General features: G+C 40.1%; 1 protein-coding gene across 5 annotated transcripts in view; it reads left to right on the top strand.

Moving 5' to 3' along the window:
- Cacnb2 (calcium voltage-gated channel auxiliary subunit beta 2) overlaps positions 1 to 22,400 on the top strand; it is a 350,616-nt gene that overhangs the window by 114,886 nt on the left and 213,330 nt on the right. Inside the window, exon 1 of one of the 5 annotated variants that reach the window (XM_076939529.1) lies at positions 6,348 to 6,869. The exons of the other annotated variants lie outside the window; for them this stretch is intronic. Within the exon in view, the coding sequence (XP_076795644.1) occupies positions 6,822 to 6,869 (48 nt within the window). The 5' untranslated portion in view covers positions 6,348 to 6,821. Of the gene's footprint in view, positions 1 to 6,347; positions 6,870 to 22,400 lie in introns of those variants that run through there. 5 annotated transcript variants of the gene reach the window in all.

The raw sequence follows: 22,400 nt of genomic DNA on the forward strand, positions 1-22,400 counted from the left end.
AGATTTAATGGGAGATCCTAACTCAAAAAAAAAAAAAAAAAAAAAAAAAAAAAAAAAAAAAAATCAAGGTGAAGGAAAATTGCAGAAGATACCCAACATTGACCTCTGTCTTTCATGTACACCTGACACACATGCTCACACATGCATGAACACACCAGAGGAGAAAGAAGAGGAGAAGGAAGAGGAGGAGGAAGAGGAGAAGGAAGAAGAGGAGAAAAGGAGGAGGAGACAAGGGAGAGTAGAGGAGGAGTCGAGAAATAGAGAGAAGCAGAGGAGGGGCTATGATGATGATCAAAGATAAGAATAAGAATCCTTGATAAGAATCCTACTTGGAATCCTAAAGTGAAACAATATGGTCAGAACAAGACAAGGAGCAGACTAGAGCTGACCCATGAAGGCATTATCAGATTGTCCCGTCAGACTGAACCACAATCATGGATGGAAATGGGCAGAGATGAGGGAATGTGAAAGTAACCATCTTTTACACTTACTGGGAGGCTTTTCTCCCCTCTGTTGCTTCTGATTGTACTTTCCTGCTCTAATCCTCTGAGCTCATCCACTTCTCTCACCTCTCCTTTCATGTCCTCAGGAGGTACCACCATCATCTTTGACTTAGAAACCTTACCACCAACATGTACATTAAATGTTGTCTGTCTGGTCGTGTCTGTGGCTGTCTGAATGAAACCGTCCCATTGTTCTTACTACAAAGACAAAAAACATAGCACAGAGCCATGGCATGCTTACCACCTGCCTTCTAAACTTGTTTTGTCTGTCTCCCTCTCTTACCTGGTGCTCTGGCTACTTAAATAGCATCATTCCACCCTCTACAGAGACATTGGTAGATGCTTCTTCCTGTGTTCAAGTCCCTCCCCTCCCCTCCCCTCCCCTCCCCTCCCCTCCCCTCCCCTCCCCTCCCCTCCCCTCCCCTCCCCTCCCCTCCCCTCCCTCTCTTGCATTTCAATTTTAACTCCTTCCCACTTGGCAACCTCAGCTCAAAGAGCACTCCCCCCAAAATGCCTCTTCTTCCTTTAGTAATTTCAAATGTCTACCTGCTCTATATTTTTGTAGCATTCTGTACTTTCATCCAACTAATGTCCTACTTTAATATATATAATGTTTATGGATATAGATTCAAATAATTTCCCTGTATCTTGATCTCCCTATATTTAAAAAACTTGGGTATTATATTTCCTATTTTGTGACCAGTACCTGCAGATTCACGTGCATGCCCAACAACACTCAGGTGATATTGACTTAACAGACAGATAAAGATAATTGTTGGTTTTTTTTTTTTTTTTTATGTTGCTCTTTCTGGAGGTGGGGATTGGTTTTTTCTTGGTGTTATTGTTTTGCATTTATGGAAAGTGGGGGAGTGATTTTTTGGTGTGCTGAAGAACTCCAGGAGCTGAATGTGTGTAGCTGTAACACTAGACTAGGATGGGTATGTGTGAAATGAGCATCGTCATGGCCCTGAGGCAGGAGACTGGCTTTGTGAAACCTCAGCCACTAAAAGCTATAAAACCCAAACAAAGTCACTCCTGATCAGGGATCTCTATTATACTCTAGAAAGTATCTCAAGCTTATGGTAATCCACATGTTGGAAGGCCAGATATGAAACCTACCTGTCTTCTGACTTCTGCATGTGATTTGTGGCATATGCATCCCCATATGTGTACAAAAATAAATAAATGTAACAAATACATGGACATGTATACATGTTACAGTGGCAGATCTTTTGAACCATGTGTATCTTGTACAATAATTGAATTAGGTTGAATTTATCTGTCTCCTTGAATATTTCTCATTTGTTTTTGGTTAAAACACCCAAAGTGCTACGTTTTTGAAGTATGCTATAATAATTATTTGTAACCATCCTGCTGTGCTAGAATTTCTGTGTGCGCATATGTGTGGTACATGCATGCCTATACAGATGTGTGCATGGATGTGCTCACCTGTGTATGCTTATATATGCTAACATGTGCATGGTTGTGTTAAGGCCAAAGGTCAACAATAGATGTATTTCTCCATCTTTTCCATTATATTTGGGCGAAACAGGGGCTCTCACTGAACAGACTGCTCATGAGTTTGGCTAGATTGGCTAGACAGCAAGCCCCTAGAATCCACCTCTCTCTACTTCTGCTCATCCTCTACTGTTAGAGTGGGCATCACCATGGCAACACATGCTATGATGGGTAAGAATCCAAGCTGAGGTGTTTGCGCCATCTCCCAGTCTTCGATGCCAGGGCTTCTTGCTCCTCTGTGTAGTTAACACCACGGTGTTCAGTCTCCCCTTCTGTCCTTCTCCCATCTGTCTCTCACCTGCTGGGAGATCACCTTTTGCAGCTGGCTCTATTTCTAAAGTGTCATTCTTCTGAGGAAATGTACCATCTCATTTGCCATTTGCCATGTGCTTCCTTTCCCATCACTATGAGTAACACAACATGAACAACAAAACAATTCCAACCTTTCGTAAGCTGTACTTAGGGGTGAACCTCTTAGATTTTAGAATGTGTGTCATTGACGTCATGGAGATGTATCTGGGCTTCTTCATAATTACTTCAATCATTCTTCTTTTGTTATCACGTTATAATATTTTAATGTAAATATACCATATATTATTACAAAATACCTCATTCAACCACTCATTAGCTTTGTGGTGAGCTCCATAAATCACAATCTATTTGATTAACTTCATTTGATTTGATTATTCAGTAGCTGCGTACTAATCACCAATACGTAAGCTCGGCAGCTTCAGATTTCTTACTGGGGAATCTGTTTCTGTTTTGGGAGAGGAGTCCAGTATTTTTAGACCAAATTATCCAGAGAGGATTGTTTTTCCTACTTGTTAATAAAAATAGGCAATTATTTTCACATTTAACAGTTTCAATCGTTCTCCTGTTCTGGTAGATAAAATCTGAACTCTGCTGTGGAACTGGGTACCTCTCCCCGCTTCACTTCTCTGCCCCATCACTTCCTGCCTCTCCATATGCTCCTTGGATACTCTGAATTAATTATTTGCTCTAACAGTAACACACAAAGGTATTTTTTAAAATACAGGTTTCATTTCTTTAACTGGGGTCAAAGTAGAAGTAGCTTCGACAATATGGGGGAATGTTTCTCTCCATAATGCCATGCCAAGACAAGCCACTTCCAGCCAGTACAGCAGCTCCCAGTGAGAGACTGGAAACGTGCTGCCATGAGCCCGGAACATATGGCAGGCTCTCCTGTGCTGCTTCAGCACCACATCTACTTTAGGACAGCAGGAAAGAGAAAAGTACAAGAGGAAAGCAAGGTCCAAACCCTCTAAGGACATCCATGGGATTGATCCGTGTCATTTTTGCTTCTTTTTCATTGACCAGAAGCTAGTCACATGCACCGCCCCAACCCCCAACCCCCATTTGCTAGGGAAGCTGGACCATTTGCCTTAGTACAAGCTCTCTATGTTTATTCTGGTTGCTATGGATGAAATGATAAATAACAAGGACTCGAGTGTGAATTTATGTCTCCTTGTCCACATGTCATTTTTCTGTGTTCAATGCTAAGACTGTACACATAAGTAAGAACTGAATTTCTAGGAGAATGAAGTTTAGCTTGAAGACTTTGGACCAGGTATGGTGACGTGCACTGGTAACCCCAGCACTTGGTAAGTGGAGGCAAGAGGATTAGGGATGCAATAGCATCCTTGTCTGCATAGCACATAATAAACCTGAGGATATCCTGTGTGATGTGAAACCCTGTTTCCTGTTTCAAAAAAAAAAAAAAAACCAGGAGCTGGAGTGGCACACACACACACACACACACACACACACACACACACACCTAACAACCCAAGACAGGAAATAAAAATACAAATCCCAAATTGTACTTTGAGTGTATCTGTGTTATCTTAATGTATCAGGAGTATCTAGGCCACACACATTTTTGCTTGTATATTTTACATAAGCAGATGTAGCATGTATCTAGTCTGCATGTGAATTTTTGTGCTGCATTTACTGCCTAGTTACCTGGCATTCTTCCTCTACTTATTGTCCACTGGCTGCAGCAAGGCCTGTCTTGTAAAAGTAGCCCACATAGCCCTGACTTTACAGAGCCTTCGGTGTACCTGGGAGGGATAGTTAGGAGCTGTACCCTGGCGTTCCCATTGCCCCTTGTCACTTTGTTCTCTTCCCTCTGCTGTGTTGTAAGATCTAGAGACTGTTTATGGTGTGGTGGCACCTGCCTTATGTCAACTCTTAAAGGAAGATGGTGGTATGGACTCCCTATAGAAAGGAAAGAAAAGGGAGTCACAGATAAAATGTATTTTATTACTTCCTATCCATAGCATGTTAACCCAGCGCCAAGAAGATAGAAGGTCCCCAGCAAACGTTTGCAGAGCCCACTTAGAGTGCTTGGCATTCTTTCTTGGGTTCTTGAATGGCAGTGTGGGTGGAATTTCTAATGAACTGGGGAATCTCTCACATATTGTGTTTAAAAATACCATACTTAATAAAAAGTGAAGTGAATTCCAAACTCAAGGAGAGATGACTCTCTACTGGTGTTTTCATCTTATTCTTAACTTACTCTTTGTTTTTATGAAATGTGAGATAAAGGGACTTTTTTAAAGTCCTTGATCCTTCCCATCTCTCTACCCACCCAATACTCATTCATTCTCTCTCTCTCTCTCTCTCTCTCTCTCTCTCTCTCTCTCTCTCTTTCTCTCTTTCTCTCTCTCTCATAGTTGAGGGAAGGGAAAAAATAATCAAATTATATTGTACAAAAATTTTAATAAAAACCTCAACTTTGTGTTTATTAGATTAGTATACTTCTTATTAAAGTTTCGTAAAAAAAAAAAAAAAAAAAAAAAAAAAAAAAACCCTGAAATCCTGTGTACTAGGAACATATCCTGTACAGTTTAAAAAAATGTCCACCTTCTTTAGAAGACTCAATTCAAAAGTTAATTCCCCATTTAATTTAGAAATGTCTCTGACTTAATCAAGGCTGGAGAACCATCAGTGGTTCTCAACCTGTGGCTCATGACCCCTTGGGTGGGGGTCAAACTACCCTTTCACAGAGGTTACATATCAGATATCCAGCATAACAGATATTTATATTATGATTCATAACAGTAGCAAAATCACAGTTATGAAGTAACAACTAAATAACTGTATGGTTTGGCATCACCACAACATGAGGAGCTGTATTAAAGGGTAGCACTGGTAGAAAGGTTGAGAACCACCTCTTTATATAGTCATATTTTTCCCTTTGATCTTTCAAAAGCATGGACTGGACGGTTAGTATGTGATAAAGCCATAGAATTTGGGGACTGTGTTAAATCCAGGCTATTAATTATACTACTGCCATATTACCTGGCACTAAGGGGCTCAGTTCCTTGGCCAGTCATATAAAAAGTCTGAATTAAAGCAGAGACACCTTCCAGTTCTCAGTCATGTCTAAGATGAATAAGAACAACACAGGAGCCAGTTAACCAGGCTCTAAAGAAAACTGGGGCAAAAGGTTGAACATTAGTAAGCTTTCATTCTCCACAGGCCTGAGGAACATGATGATAGTTGCTGATCTTAGACTATGGTGTGAAGTTAATTAATGTACCTTTTTAAGTAATATGGAGTAACTTGGGTGTGGGAGCAAATTTGGGTCAATAATATGTGGTATACTAAAAGGTTGTATGAATCATTGCTTATTAGAATGATTGATATCATCCAAATTAATAGCCGAGTCCCCAATGCCTTAATGATTCATCTTTCATGGTGTGACATGTACAAGGCCTCAGACAAAGAATATAAAGATCTGCTCTCTTCCAGAAAGCTGTCCTTAGGGGGGCAGTATAAATAATAGTTTACATGGAGTATTGACTTGTAAGCTCGCAGGCTTATGGAACATTTGGCTTATTGTGTCTAAATCATAGATGATATATTATTTAACTAATTAATTAGGTCTGACTCTGATCACATTTGCCTGCCAGAGCTGTGTTTATTTAACAGGCTTCAATGTAGAAAATGAGTCTTTGGCAAGCAAGAAAAACTGTGCAGCCGCAGTGGCTGAGTGAGTCAGGTCCTGAGGCTACTCCAGCAATCTTCCTTACAATTCCTTTGAAATACATACTGCAGGACAAAGCATCTCACAGTGTAGAGGGTGGCTCTAGAGTCCTAAGAATCCACAGTGAATTAAAGTCTAGACTCACTCATTTGTCAGTGGAAGGGGAGGAGGGAGAAAGAGCAAATCAGATATGCCCAAAATGTTACAGAGGTACCAGTGAATCAAGGATGCTCTTGCAAGGCTGTGCGTGGTGAGGAAGGCGATGTAACAGCCAAACAGCAGCAGGAGCAGCGTTGGTCTCAGAAACACTCACATAAACAGCAGCCAGGGTAGGCCTCCTCCCTTCTGAAGCAGCGCACTGCAGCCTGGTGTAATGCAAGGCTCTGAGGTTTGAAAAAAATCTCGGGTTGAGCATGGCTACTGTAAAAGCCTCTCTCAGAAACCTTGATGATCTGAACAGGCAAACCTCCATGTTAGCAATAGCTCCTTCAGGGAGAGAAATACTACCTTTTCTAGATTTTTGCCAGTAGGCAGCCCCCTGAAAGAAGATCTCAAATTACCTGTAAGAAAATTTTTAAAAGGCAGTCAGAGAGAACAAAGTTTTGGCATGCCTGCAAAAACAGCAGCGTCTGTAAAAACTACCTAGAGACAGCAGCTAAGTGTTGATTTGCCCATGACTCTTACCTGGGAGTGGAAGGTGGGAAGAAATGGACAGTGGCCGTGACGAGAAGCTGAGGCACGGAGCAGCTTGGTGAAGCCACGCTCTGACTGCGTTCTGCCACCTCTTCATGCAGTGCTGCGGGCTGGTACATCGCCGGCGAGTACGGGTGTCCTATGTAAGTTTCTATTGCTGTACAGTTGTAGCTGGGAGCTGAAAATGTAACTTGTGTCTGTCTGGTTCATGCTGCTGCTTCTGGGTGCTTTAATCCCTGTGCTGAACCGAACAGAAAAATCGATCATTTGTGTCATGAGTTGTCAAGGCACCTGAGGGCTACAATACTCTGAGGTCTTTCTGGAGATGCTTCTGTGTGTTTATCTTTTGTTCCGGGTTACTTTCATAAGGTTGGAAATAACTTGTAGAGGGACTGGTTTGAGGTGTGTTATGTGCGGGGGGGGGGGGGGGGGGGGGGGAGAATAGCTATTGTCTCAGATATCTGTATCAGTCCAAACCAGTTGATACACTCTTTTGCTTGGAGTTTTCATATTTGAATCCTGGCATGGGAAAAGAAATTATTTTCTAGAGATGAATTACTATGGAGTTTGTCAAATTACAGACAGCCACAGTGGCTAATGTGAAATCCTATTTTGAAGAGCTTCAGAAAAATAGTAGATGATAATCGTTTGATGGATGACACAGCTGTTGCAATAACGCCAGCCTTTCCAACGGCTTTATCATCCCCTGTCTGTTTCTCTGGAACAGCCCTTATTTCGTGGACCTGCCGTGTTTTTGCAAAATGGCTGTCTGAGTATTAAATTCTAAAAGGCAGATTCTCATAGATCCTGAAGTATCACTGTTGGAGAAGGTTGGATGTTAATTGAAATACGCTGCACTGCTATGCAAGCAGACAGGCTCCAAGGAAGCCCTGGCTTTATTTTCATACGCCGTCTGCGTGCAGTGCAGCCGCTTTCTTTTCACGGAACACTGTGAAAGGGAGCAGGGTTTATGCAGGCTGGCCAGACTGCAGTGCTGAATGGCTTAACACCGACTTGAGATTCCTGGATGCAAAACAAATGGAAAATTGACAATGAACACTAATCAGTTTTTTAGGGTGTCACTAAGGAAATCTGTGACCTTGGGAGTTTGGCCAGCAGACGAGATTCATCTGAGACCTCAGGACAAACAAGGTCAAAATCTGCTATGTTCTAAAGCATAAAGTTGAAGATCGGGGCTGGGAGGGACAACGGGATCATTGCGCTCCTATTTGAAAAGCTCTCCCATTATTAAATAAATAAATAAATAAATAAATAAATAAATAAGAGATTTAAAAGCTCCCTTAATTGAACGGGTTTTAGAATTGTTTTGTGCTTGGTGCCGTTTGTGTTTTGAGTGCAACAGCTGACATGTCAGGGGTAAACGTAGCTGTGAGGTAGCCAGCCAAAAAAAAATTTTTTTAAAGATGACATCTGCAGAGATAGATGGATTTTCCCAATAGAAAAATTAATTGATTTTTTAAATAAGATTTGGAAACAAGTGCCACAAACATTTTAGTGTCTAAAACTGCCTAAAAATGAAAATCTTCAAATAATATCAAGTTTAAAACTTGATTCATCTATTTTCATGAATTAATGAGGACTCTGACTTCTGTGGCTTTATGTCTTTCTATTTGTCTTCTTTATTGGGAATTAGAAGAAATCTATTGCTGTATTTGCCTAGTGTGTCGGGGATTTCTGCAATATACTCTCGAGACTGTGATTTATATTTGTCTTGTTTTCTCCCCTTGTGTTATACGTGTAAATACATAAAAAGAACAGACACTACAATCTGTTTTCGTTATTTTGGGTTAATTTTATTTGTTTGGAGTCATGACTAAAAAGTTTGACACTTGTTTCTTTATAAGTATCAAACTTTTTACCCTGTACTTTGAGTAAGGGGCCATAACAATATATATAGCATATGTATGTTTTAAAGACATTGGAAATTCATATACATTTGTATGGTGTATGAATTTTTTTTTTAGAATATTTTGTGGACATCATGCCAGTATGAACTCCAAAGATTTGTATATGCATATAAGTCAGATATCTATTATATATAATTGTATACATATATATGTAAAAGATTATAAATTGAAACATATAAATGAAATGACATATGTGCATAGTCACCCACTGCATGACTGCATTTCAGCCAGTGATAGATTGCACATACAATAGAGATTAGGCAGATTAGGGTGCCTGGTGATTTACACATCTTAGTTTGTGTAAGTATACCCTCTGACATTTGTACAGCTACAGGATTGCTTGGGGATGCATCCTCAGACAGGATATTGATTAAGTGGTGTGTGTGTGTGTGTGTGTGTGTGTGTGTGTGTGTGTGTGTTCAATCTTCTGGGAGTTTTTCTTTCTTTCTCTATTTTAACCATTTTCTTTTTAGGATGACAGCTTTGTTAAGGATTCCTCCCACTCTAACATTGTCTTTTAGAAAGAACGGTAACATTATATGGGCAGCAAAGAAAGTTATATACACGTGCCACCAGCCTTCATTACTAGCTCTTTACCTTTCATAGCAGTTAATTCTATTTAGCTCTCTTTCCTTTCCTATTCAACATTGGCTTCTATAAGCAGTGAGTGCAGATGGGCTAGAAGCCCTGTTTTTCTCTATAAGACTCAGGACATAAGCCTGACATGATCATGTATTTTTGGAACTTAGTCTTCATCATTTTGTTCATACCTAACATAATTTTTTTAATCTGGCTTATACCTTAAAGGTAATTCTCATATTTATCTAAACTGCCTTGCTGCTTTATGAAATGATACAAAAAGCTGTCAATGAAATAACTATTATTAATTCAAACATGGGGAGCTCTAATGTGAACTGGAAAACATTGGCATTTGCATCCTTTGGAAGAAGGGCTTGGTTCCCATTCTGCTAAGCATTTCATTGGGGTTCAGGTGGCTTTCTGTGCTCACAAGATCCACATTTATGGATTTCACAGCAGGATCAAACGTCTTCGAAAGAGGTAGCATCTGTATTGAGCATACACAGTTCTCTGGTCATTCCTCAACAGCACAGAATAATAACTGCCAACATTGTATTGTACTGCTACATGCTAGATCATCTAGATGTGATTTAAGTATGTAAGAAAATGGGCACAGGTTATATTCAAGTTTCATCCATTTTATATAGGGGACAAACTTGCATCAATACTGATACCCACAGGGGCTTGGATACTATGGAGAGGTTGTACAGATTGAATGTGCCTTGTTGAAAATGCTTAGAAGTGTTTGATATTCTTAAGTTTCTTTAGGTTTGGGGACATTTTCATACATTTTTTTTTCCTGACTGAACATCCTTAATCTGAAGTTCTGAAAGACTTCAAAATCTAGACTCAAAGAGAGATGGGTAACCTGTAAGTCAAACACATAGGAAAGCTGATGCTAAAACTTCGAGTTGCTTAGGTTGAGGAGTGTGACCAGCACTGGAGTCAAGAGACCATGCAGCAGGGCTAGAGAGAGGGCTCAGCACTTAAGAGTGTGTACTGCTCTTCCAGAAGACCCGAGTTTGGTTACCAGCATCCAGGTCAGGCAGGTTACAACCACCTGTATCTCCAGCTCCAGAAATCTAATGGTTTTCTGGTCTCTTCAGGCATCTGCACTCACAGGTGCACATAGCACACACATGAACGTTTGCTGGTGTTGTTTGTTTTAAAGAAAGCACTCATTGTCAGTATCTCTAATATGCCTTCTGTGCACTATTGCCCACTTTGCTAGTGGACCTGCTTACTTGGCTTTGGCACCACAGTCCGTTTTTCATGTATCAGAATCTTACAGAAATGAATTCATACAGATAGTTTCTCATCTCGTCTACCTGTGTCATGTGTTCTTCATTTATAACACTGATCTCTATGGTTCTAGTTCTATTCTTATTCTCGCAGCTATATAGTATTCCATTGTGGGCTAAACCATGATTTCACTCCTCAGTTTGCTGTTGATGGGCATGTGGGTAGCTTCCAGTTTGAATTACTATAAACATCACTGGTTTAAACAATTGCGATTCAACTTAAGCGTGAAAGTGTCAGAGGTTACCGTCGACCCCTGTTCATCTTCAGTAGGTACTGGTAAACAGCTTTCCAAAGCATTCAGTCAACACATACTCCTCCTAACTGGCAGGACTCTACAGGGACTTGCTTGTCTTTTGCACCAGAGCCAGTGTATAAGTGTAAGTATCTCTGACGACTTTCCTTTGCATTTCCTAAGTGACTAATAAAGTCAAGGCTTTGAGCATTTGGCTAGCCTTTGCACAGCACTTGTTGCAGTCTCTTGCATCTTTTCTTATAGATTAGCTGTCTTTTGAGGCAATTTTGTGGGTAAAAGAACTGATAAAGAAAGCACCAACTGGGGATTAGCATATAACACCAGTGGAAGACAGTGAATGTAAAGCAAACTCCTTAGATTGTAGAGTGGGACTTGGCACAAGCTGGGATTTTGATGAGGTCATTTGTTTACAATGTCATATCAGAGAGTTTTCTTCTTTCTTGACCCTGATAATTAATTGTCCTATATAATCAGAATCACTATAGAACATTGAATATTGAGATGTAATAAAACAGTTTTTCAGCACCTGCATACCAGCCACTGTTTAGTTGCTTTAAAAAAAAAAAAAACAAAAACAAAAAAAACAAAACAAAACAAAAAAAACCCTAGCAACCTTAGGATAGGATCCAGGAGGCATAACTATAAGAGAATAGCTGACAAGGAAGGGAAGGCAGTGCTGAGTGATTGTTCTTGACTTGTTTGCAGCCTGTGAATATTGGATATTACCAATAATCTCAAAAAAAGCCTTGCTAAAGGACAGGACAAACTCATCCATACTTTATGAATCTCTGAATAGATATTTTTGTTTGGCTCTAATAATTTCTTTTTTAATTTTTAGGGTTTTTAGCTGAGATCATGTGTTACTTGGTGCATTTAGTAGGACTTAGTCACTCAAAGCTTCATCTGCGAACAATGCGCCTACCTCACACACAGTCTTTTAGAGTTAACAGTTTTTGCCTGGTGTTTCATGTCATGTGAGAGAATGGATAGCGAAAATTGGCAATATCCTCACACATGTAGCTTCACTCAGCTGTAAAGAAAAATGAAGTTTGCAGGAAATGGACAGCTCTGAAAGGCATTATACTACATGAGATGACCCAGACTCAGGACCAAACTTTCATGCTCTCCCACAGGCCATTCCTAAATTTTCATGTTTGTATGTGTAAGAATATAGTGGAGTGAGAGTGAGTACAGATTTAAAAACTGAGTAGGAGATGAAGAGAGAAGAAAGAGAGAGGTTTAAGGTTGGAGGGGGAAGCCTGAGACAAGAAGCTAAGGTTAGTCTGGAAAGGAGAAATGGAGGGAAGGGAAAGCAATGAGAGAGAAAAGAAGACACAAGGAAGCCAGTTGTGTTTGGAAGGTTCTTTGTATGCTAATAAGAATTTGTAAGCTAACTTCAAAGGTAGGCAAGATAAAGAATTACCAAGTCACAGGAGAAAAACTAACACGGTGAGCTGTATTGCTGAGGAGCTCAGGTCTTACGGTCAGCGAAGCCAAGATTCAAAGTGAAAAGACTCTTTCTCTATGTACAGTGTTTTGTTCATCTTGCTTGGAAGGTGTTCCTATGTTTAAATAATTGGATTATCATTACATTGAATTAACATAAAATTTTTATAATGCTTTGGAGCATAAAAATCAATGGTAATTGAACTTGAGAAGAGCTGATTGGGAGGACTGCAGGTCATGTCCAGATTGGAATTTTTCAGTCAAGACTCAATAGTCATGCTTTTCTCCAAATGGGATGAATCTAGGGAAATCCTAAGGTGTTCTTAAGGATGGTATATGGCTTTTAAGATACACCTTTTATATGATGTTTAGAGGCATCAAGATGGCCCAGCAAGTAAAGGCACGTACTACCAGGCTGTCTGACCTCAGTTCAGTATCCAGAACTCACGTGGTAGAAGAGAGGATCCAGTTCCACATGTTGTTCTCTTACCTTCATACAAGCACTGAGACACACATGCCCCACACACATAACACACAAAATATATATAATGTAATAAAAATTGAAGTCACATTTATATATCAGAGGTTGCCGACTTTCTAGATTTGAGACATGACTTGTAATAGCTTCAAGCTGTCCCTATTAAAAATCTTTTATTTTTTTTACCATTCAAATGTTAATGTTTTAATATTCCATTTATTTATTTGCATGTGGGGGGAAAATACACACACAGGACACTCATATGAAACTCAGAGGACAACTTTCAGAAATTGGTTCTCTCCTTCCACCGTGCGGGCTCTGAGAATTTAACTCATCCTGTCTGGATTAGCAATAGGCACCTTTACCCACTGTGCCACTCTGGCACTTCAGTTTTTAAAGTTAGCACAATGTCCTAGTTTTCTATTTGCTAACTCATATTCATCTTTCTTGGACCTGAGATGGTCCTTAAGAAAGTCTATGACTACCTGTGAGCAATTTGTCTCAGTCTCAGAAGGACCAAACCTAAGCACTTACATGCTATGCAATACAAGTAGCACTGAAGGATTTAATTTTTTTCAGAGCTTTGAATTTTACTTTAATTATTAGCTTCTCTCTACCAACGTTCTATTACTAAAGAAGGAGATAGGTGGACATTTTATAACCATTTCATCTCATAAATATTAAGGGACTCAGATGGGGAAATGAAATTAATCAACAGCTAGCCCTTTGAAGATGACAGGACAAGCTAGCTGGAGAATTTTCTGGGAACTGGAACTTGTGGTTGCTTTAACTCCTCCCCAGCAAGTCCTGGGTCACTATGCACTTCTCTGTTTCCTGAGAGAGGCAGGTCTATATCTGAATGGCAACTGACTCTAAAGCAGGGATCTACATATTGTACACTGAAATGGTTCTGGGAGACTTGCTCCATCACTGTGGGATGCAAAGTCCTTTTCATACAATGGGGACTATGGAGAGAGTGGTACCTAATAGTTTCCTGTGATTATTATGCATGCCGAAGAATTACACAAAGACTTGCTCATCTTCACTCCAGTGGGAACTGTTTTTTTCTCTTAGCCATCGGAACAAGGAACATTTTCACCTGTGCTGCGTAAAGTCCATCAGTTTGGGAAGTGTGTTTACTGCTGTAACGGGAGGGGACTTTGTAAAGTTTATAGACTGGTGCAGAACTACCTGAGTCATGCTTATCTATTCATTCATGAAGCAATTACCACGTTCATAATCTTCCCTCTGAGTGTTTCTATTAACATTAAAATGAAGTAGACCTCTAATCTCTGTCCTCTACACATGGGGTAGAGACATGGGTGTCTGTGAAACACCAACGTGTGTTTAGTTTAACAGAATCTGACAGTTGGAGAGACTAAGAGCATCGCCTGCAATGGAGAATACCACAGTGGCTCTAAAGATCTTACAGAAGCTAGAGTTGACTATTTTATGTGAAAATCAAGCTTCAGGACTATGTTTTTTTTTTTTTTTAATATAACAACATTTTCCCTAAAAGTACTTCTGTTGCTATTGGTATCTACATGAGAGGAGTTCTCAACGTCTATGCTGATATGTGGGCAGCTCACAGAAAATGGCAAAGAGACAGGAGATCTTACTTTTTATAGGATCAAACATTTGATAAGTAAGTTTTATTTTGTGATAAATGACTTTATTCCTCATCTTTTTCCAGAAAGCCTTATAAAATGTGAATTTGTAGGATTGGAGATGTAGCTCAGTGGTAGAATTCTTTGCTATGATGCATAAGTCCCTGTTTGGTTTCCAGTAACACACACACACACACATACACACACACACATGTGTGTATACATACATATACATACATATTATATATACACACCATATACATATAAATATATGTATATGATATGTGTATATATCACATACAGATGGTATATGTATTTTAGATATTCATTGTATGAAATTGAGTATCTTATATATTTAATGTTCATTTTTAATTAGCTAAGATATATATACTTATGTATCAGAAAACAATTAACTTGAACTGTATTGGGTGATAAACTTGCTTGAGAAATTGGCATTATGTATATTTAGAATACCCTGGAGGACAAGGCTTGGCTGGCTCTTGGGGTTGGTCCTTCCTGGGGTATTACAGGCAAGCGTTCTATGCTTCACAGTCATATGCTTTGTTGTGCATGCTAAGACAGTTATTTTGTGTCCTGGTGTGGTATGCTGTTGTACTGTTTTCCTCTCTCCAATGTCCATTTCCACCTGCCATTTCCAATGTCCAGTGAACTCATGCTTGTCTCTGATCCAGATGCATGGTCATTGCCCCTGTCCTTTTCCTGAAGAGAGTTCATCCAGGCAGAACATAGCTCTGGGCTCTGACTTCAGTTCTTAAGCAGCCTCAGTTACTTCACTCCCAGAAGACCACAGCCAAGTCCTGACTAGTCTGCCCATCATTCTCTTCATTCTTCATCAATACATTCCCAACTGTCCTAGGGCTACACAGGTGAAGTTCTTCCACTCAAATCCCTTAGCTGGATCCCAGTCTCTGAACATTTCAGTGCAGTCTGAACAACACACATCTGGATCAAGCTTCTGTGAGCTTCCTTGGCCTTAATCCTGAGCATCTACATAAACTCAAGTCCCAGTGACACTGATTATTATGCAGAGTCCCAAGGCCCAGGGCTCTTTTACCCTCAGATCCATGCTTGGTTAAGTAGTCTTGCTGCTTTACTCCTAAAGGCAGCTGTTGTATTCATCATAATGGCCCTTTGTGTATCTGTCCCTCTCAGACCACCATACTTTCTGTGTGCCTCATTCATTGGTATGTCCTGTGGCCCAGCAAAGAACTCAGCCCTGGACACAGTCTGAGTAGACTTAATGAATAAATATAAAACTAATGCCAGGGAGATACTAGGAAATTCTTATTCTTCTACTGCCATCCTCTGTTCTTCTGTATCAATGTAATATAAAATGTTCATTTTATACATGTGCAGAACTCATCGGAGACTTATACGTGTAAATACACAAGAGTTTTTTTTTAATGGGGTCCAGTTCTTGTGAAGATGTATGTAGTAGAAAACATTTGTTGCTGACGTTTTAAACTGTTTTATCAATTTATTTTATCATCTCCTTTCCCAACTTATGGAATACTTTATTTAAAGGAATAAATGAAAAGAACCAGATTCCTCCCCAATTACAAAAAGCCCTTCAAGTACAGACAAGATCTCACTTCTGAGGGATAAAAGCAAACTAAAAATCAAACTAACTTTATTTTAAAATTGTTTATAAAGTAGGAAAATGCATTATTTTTTTTTAAAAAAAGATCTTGAATTATCATTAGGCATACCATTTAAAAATAAAAGCGTGAAGACAGGAAGGATTGCTTAGCACATACAAGTACTTGCTGTGCAAGTGTGAGGAACTGAGTCTGAAACCCCAGTAATCACACAAAGCTAGGCATGGCTACAGATGCCTGCACCTCTAGCATTGAGAAAAAGGGCAGAAACAGAAGGATCCCAAGAGCTCGCTGGTCAGCCATTCCTAAAACAGTAACATTCCAGTTTAGTGAGAGACCTTGTTTCAAGACCACAAGGTGGAGGGCAGTGGAAGAAGATATTCAGTCCTGTTCTGACATCTGCATATGTACACTTGGGTGTGTGAACTCACCCACTCACAGACACACCCCATGCACACACCACACACAAATATGTTGATAAATACACCACTGGGTTTCTTATATGAACCCTTGAAACAAAAGTTTCATAGCTACTACATGTGTTAAAAAAGCATCCCTGGCATCTTTATCATGATTAAAGCCAGAGGCTCCATTTTTAGGAGCTGCAACATTCATCACCAGCCCCCTCCCTTCCAAGTCCTGGCTCAGGCAGGTAGCTGCCTTTTGTGTGGATGTGCAGCCTTCAGTCACAGGATGACCTTTCTACTGAATAGAACTGCTTCCCAGGACTCCAGTGTTCCGTGTCTTTCTTGCTATTCCATTGAGAGAGCAGCCACTTCTCCTCTGTGAACCGCGAGAAGCAGCATCCCTCTGTGGTGACTGTCCTTTGTTCTTCCTGGCACTTTTGTGATATGTATGTGGCTCTTGTTCTCCCCGGGACCAAAGGAATAAAGGATTTATGTAATCTCAGACTTCTAAACAACAAACCCTGGTAAAAGAGAAGGGCAGAGCAGCTTAAGACAGTTCCCAAAGTGCATTCCATCGCTTGCTTTTTCTCTTTCATGTTTTTTCTTCCCTTCCCTTTCTCTCTCATCTTTCTTTCCTCCCTCCTTTTTCTCTTTTTCTTTCTCCTCCTTTTTCTCTTTAGTAGTAGTATCAAGGCAAGCCCATGAAACTTCACCTAAATCCCCATGGCATTCCCTGTGGTCTTTCGATAATCCATTTTATTTCCCCCTACCCTTGGCGACAATAGACAAGAAACAAGGTGATTGTTGTTCTCAGAAATGGCTCTCAATCTCATTCCTACAAAGGTGAGTGATGTATAGTCTGACTAGATACACAGACTTCATGGTGAATGGCAAGTGTCCTCATTAAAGAACACACAATAGGCTGACTGGAGAAGAGGTAGCTAATAAAGACTCCTATGACTAGGTAGAGATATAATGGTAGAATGGTAGCCATGTATCAGGTCCTTGCCTGGGTTCAATCCCCAACCTCAAAAAAGTCCTCTTCAACATCACCACCACCACCACCACCACCACTACCACCACCACCACCATCATGCAACTGAAAGATATGGTATCCTCTTCAGTCTTCTACATGTTGCATGCTTCTGTATTTATAGCAGCTCTCTAGAGCATTAGAAAGGCTGAATATCATAAGGTTTCCTGGTGAGTGATAGAAATAATCCTTTCTGCTATTTAAATAGCAGAGAATTCAGTGGCAGCTTGCAGCAATGTGTTTAGTAAATTCCTCATCACTAACATGGAAAATCCTATAGATTCTTGTCAGTAAGTAAATAAGTAAACTTCATTCCTGCAAAATGTCAGTGGGATGATGCCTATTCATTTGTTTAAATAATCTGCCTCTGTGTGTGTGTGTGTGTGTGTGTGTGTGTGTGTGTGTGTGTGTGTGTGTGTGTGTGTGTGTGTTCCTGTAATATATGTACATGTTCACATGCTTATGGAGGACAGACAACAACCTCAGTTTTGTCTTTCCTCAGGAGCTGTCTGCTTTGGCCTTTCACTAGACTGGAGCTCACTGAGTTGAGCAGGCTGGCTGGCCAGCAAGCACCAGATGCCTTGCACCTGTCTCTGCCTCCCCAGCTCTGAGAAAGCAAGCACACCACACCCAGCTACCTTCCACAGGGTCTCTGAGGATCGAACTCAGGTCCTCCTGCTTACAAAGCAAGTGCTTTACTGATTTAGCATCTTCCCAACCCTGACTGAGAGATTATGAAATACACTATTATTTGAGGTCCATTAGCCAATGGGAGAACTGAGCAAATGACAGGAAGTCTGGAAGTTGGGTTCAAGGTGACTCTAAGCATCTGGAGGCAGAAACTGTGGCTGGATTTCTGGAGTCCTTCCTCTGTGGGCAGTTGTCTTACTTCAGGCCAATTTGTGTAGTTAATCAAAGTTCAGATTTTTGAGAAAGGGGGGAAAGATCAGAGTGGCACAGCTCTATCTTCCCTGGCCTAAGAGGAAGAGCCATGTGAGTGACACCCCCACCAGCCCTGTATACAGTGGAGGACAATGACCTTTCAAAGGAAAACCCAAGTGTTCTTTGTGGGAATGGGCAAGCATCATCTGTGTGAATACAGGCTACAGAGATTCTTCACAGAGAAATAGAAAGCAATGACCTCCTGCTTTTAAGGCAAATGGGTTTTCTGTGTGGATTAGTTACTTTTGAACTTAGTTACTGTGTGGATTAGTTACAATTGCTGAGATAAAATGTTCTGACTAAGGTAAATCAGGGAAGAAAGAGTGTGGCTCCAAATTCAAGGCACAAGCCATCATGGTGGTGTATCCAAAGCAATGGGAGCCAGCTTGAAGCAGATGCTCACTTCACCATCGAATCCAGGAAGCAAGGAATGCCAAGGACCAGCCTTCTCTTGGTCCTGAGAGAAGGAGTATCTGGGAGCAGCAAAACAAATGACTAGAAGTCAAACCGTGGGTCCAAGGTGACTGTCTATGTTCTGCTCAAGACAGCTTTCCACATTGATTTCTGTGTTCTGTTCTCTTGAGACAGCTCTTAGGATAGATCATCTCTTGGAGATCAAAAGCCCAAAGTTTTTTGTTTGTTTGTTTTTTGTTTTTTTATTTTATTTTATTTTATTTTTTATTTATCAGTTTAGTCATTACCCCAGGTTTCCTTTTGATTATCCTATGAGTCAGCATTCCATGACCCCAGCTCCTTGATTATTAGAAAGAGACTACAAGCACAAACAGAGATAGGAAGATAGCTGGGAAGGACCCTGCTCTGAAATTGCCATTCTGACCATGCCTGTGCCTAAATTAGCTCTTCCTCAGACTGATCTTGAACTCGGGAATCAACCTGCCTTTGTAAGCATAAACAAAATGTCTTAGCTGGGTGAGATCTTGCCTTCCAATCACTACTCCTTAAATCTCTTTAACTCTTTTCTTAGTATCTTTCTGACAAGCTGCTTCATAGTGCAAATACCTCTGTTCCTTTAGATCTATGAAGCTACCCATACAATTCATGTACATCCTTATATTTTGCATAGTTGAGAAATGACATGTTTTCAGCATTCTTTCACATAGCCTTAAGGACTGCCCTGAAGGTCACAGTGTTCTACCATTTCACTGAGACATAGACATGCCCTTGCCTCCTAGACTCATGCTGTCTCTGATTATCATGGAGTCATTAACCTTGACAGAGAAAACATTTCTCAAAGGAGGAACATGAAAATATGTACACTATTATACAAATAAGCCTTTCACCCATAGCAACCATTGACACTCATAGAGGCCCATATACTGTTGGCTCTGTTCCAGGGGCAGGAACCATGTCATACTGTCCCTTACATATGGCCAAGCACAAGTTAACAGGGGGAAAGAGAGATGAATGTGTGCATGCAGCCCCTCTCCTCCTTTTTTCACAGTCTTGGATCCCAGCCTAGGTAGTGGTGCCACCCAGAGTGGGCAGGACCTCCCACCTCAATTAATTGTCACAATAATCCTGACAGGTGTGTCCAGATGTCTATCTTCCAGGTGATTCTAGCTCTCAGGAAGTTGATAGTTGATATTAAGCAATCCTGTGGTTAGGGTTTAGATGTGAAACTTTCAGAGATTCTTCAATAGCAGTGCTGATCAGTCTGTGTTCTCTGTTACATAAATCGGCATCAAAGAATTAGGAGATAAGAGCAATAGAATTTGTGTGGAAGTGTTCAAAACTGCCAGTACAGTGAGATTTATACCTGATAAATACAGAGTGAAAACTCAAGAAAAATTTCAACTGAATTTATTAATTTATGATGACAGTAAAAAGTTCATTTTTAAGGTGTATATATCAGATTGAACTACAAAGTTAAATGGTATTTAAACTTTATAGAATTAGCTCAGAAACACTTAAAAGGGTATATTCATAAGAGCCCATACTCCAGAATATCCCTAATTACTTTCCAGATCCAATTACTGGTCCATATATACAAGTCTGATTACAGGGACCGTGGAGTGAGTGAACACAGATGGGAAAAATCCAGAATAAACATTGAAACTCTAATAACTCATTTCTTAAATGTCCTATTAACATTCAACTGTAAAGAGATAATAGATGGTGAAAAACCAGTGGGATGTCTTTTGTAGGTGTCTTTTGTCTTATCTTTTGTAGGCAGACAAAGCTAATTAGCAACTTTCAATAGATCAATATTAATTTTGATTTATGAACTTGTACTTTTTAAACTTTCTGTTTGTATATGAGTTCGTGTGGAATATAGATGTGTACTGATTATATGTGGGTGTGTATCCATGTGTGTGGAGACCAGAGGTCTATGTCCCAATATCTGCCTCTATGGTTCTCCATCATGTTTTTGTTTGTTTGTCTTTGCCTGCACATTATTTTTTTTGTGGGAGAAACACATCCTATTGTGTATTTATGGAAGTTATAAGACAACTCAGTAGTTAGTGAAACGCTCTTCTTCCACCATATGGGTCTCAGACTGAACTCTGGCTGTCAAGCTTGGCAGCAATCACCTTTGCCAGGTGAACTGTGACCTCAGAATTTTCACCTATTATTATTATTATCATTATCATTATCACTACTGTTATCATTATTGTAGATAGGCTCTCACTATGTAGCACTTACTAACCTTGAACGCATAGAAATTGGCCTGCCTCTGCCTCCCAATAAGTAGGATCAGCAATACATCATGTTCAGCTTCTATTTAATTTTTTGGTACTGGGTTTCACACTGACCCTGGGGCTCACCAATGAGGCAAGACTAACTGTTCCTCAAGCTCTAAGGATCTTCCTGTCTCCAACTCCCCAGAATTAGAATTACAAATGCACAGTTTCATGCCCAGCTTTTACGTGGGCACTATGGCTCAACCTCATATCCTTATGCTTCTGTGATGAACACTTTACCCAGAGACAGCTCCCTAGTCCCTACCCAGTTACTTTGATGAAAATAAATTTGAGTTTTAGAAAAAAAAGAAAGAAAGAAAAATAGAAAGGAATATGAATGTTTTCATGTTTTTAGTGAATGTTTCCAGTGTATCTGACAGCACGTCTCAGCACCCATGTTACTCTAAGAGTTATTGAAATTGATTAAATAATGATTTTTAAATATTACATTTATTAGAGGGGAAGGGGAGCATGTATGTGCCATGCCATGTGTGTGGGATCTGATGACAACTTGCTGGAGTTGGTTCAGTTTTTTTACTTATGGATCCCAGGGATCAAACTCAGGTGTTTGGGCTTATAGCAAGCACCTCAACTCACTGAGACATCTTTCAGGCCCTTCAATAATGATTTAATAACATTAAAAAAATTCATCCACAACTAAGTTCTTTATCCCTGCAGCTCAGATCTGATAAAGCAACAATACAGATTAAAACCCTAGACATTATTATATTGTATTGACTCTAAGCACTGTTGGCCTATGGAATTTTGTCTGGTTGAAACAGCTAGATACAAGGTCAAAACTTCCCAGTGTCATGATGTTCCTTCAGAATCACACGTATACTGACAAAGAAACCCTTGTTTTATTTCATTTTGTTCCTCTGTTACAGTACACACCTCCACCTTACCTAAAGTCATATAGTTTTTTTTTCTTTTAGAGACTCTTGATCAATCTCTACAAAACAATCAATCTAATACAATTTCCATCTCTAATTATATTCTGTTCATTACCATTGGAAAACATCAGAATTTTCATTTCTGTGCCCAAACAGCAGTCATTTTGAGACGAGTCTCTAGCTCAAGCAGCAAAGCCATCCCTGCTGGAGAGAATATCTCATGTTTCTCTTTTTCTCCCCCTGTAAGATTTATTACAACCTTTTCCCTGTCAGACTTAACTGTGTCCCAGTGATAAGCAGTACAAGCAGATCAAAGAATACACTTGTGAAAGACACTGATTTGAGTTCCATTTGGCTGCTTCTCTTGAGAATGAGATGCCATGCTGCCCCTTCCTCCTCCTCCTCCTCCTCCTCCTCCTCCTCCTCCTCCTCCTCCTCCTCCTCCTCCTCCTCTTCTTCCCCCCCTCCTCCTCCTCCTCTTCTTC

The sequence above is a fragment of the Arvicanthis niloticus genome, chromosome 8 (genome assembly GCF_011762505.2).
Source record: "Arvicanthis niloticus isolate mArvNil1 chromosome 8, mArvNil1.pat.X, whole genome shotgun sequence".
Taxonomy (NCBI): Eukaryota; Metazoa; Chordata; class Mammalia; order Rodentia; family Muridae; genus Arvicanthis; species Arvicanthis niloticus.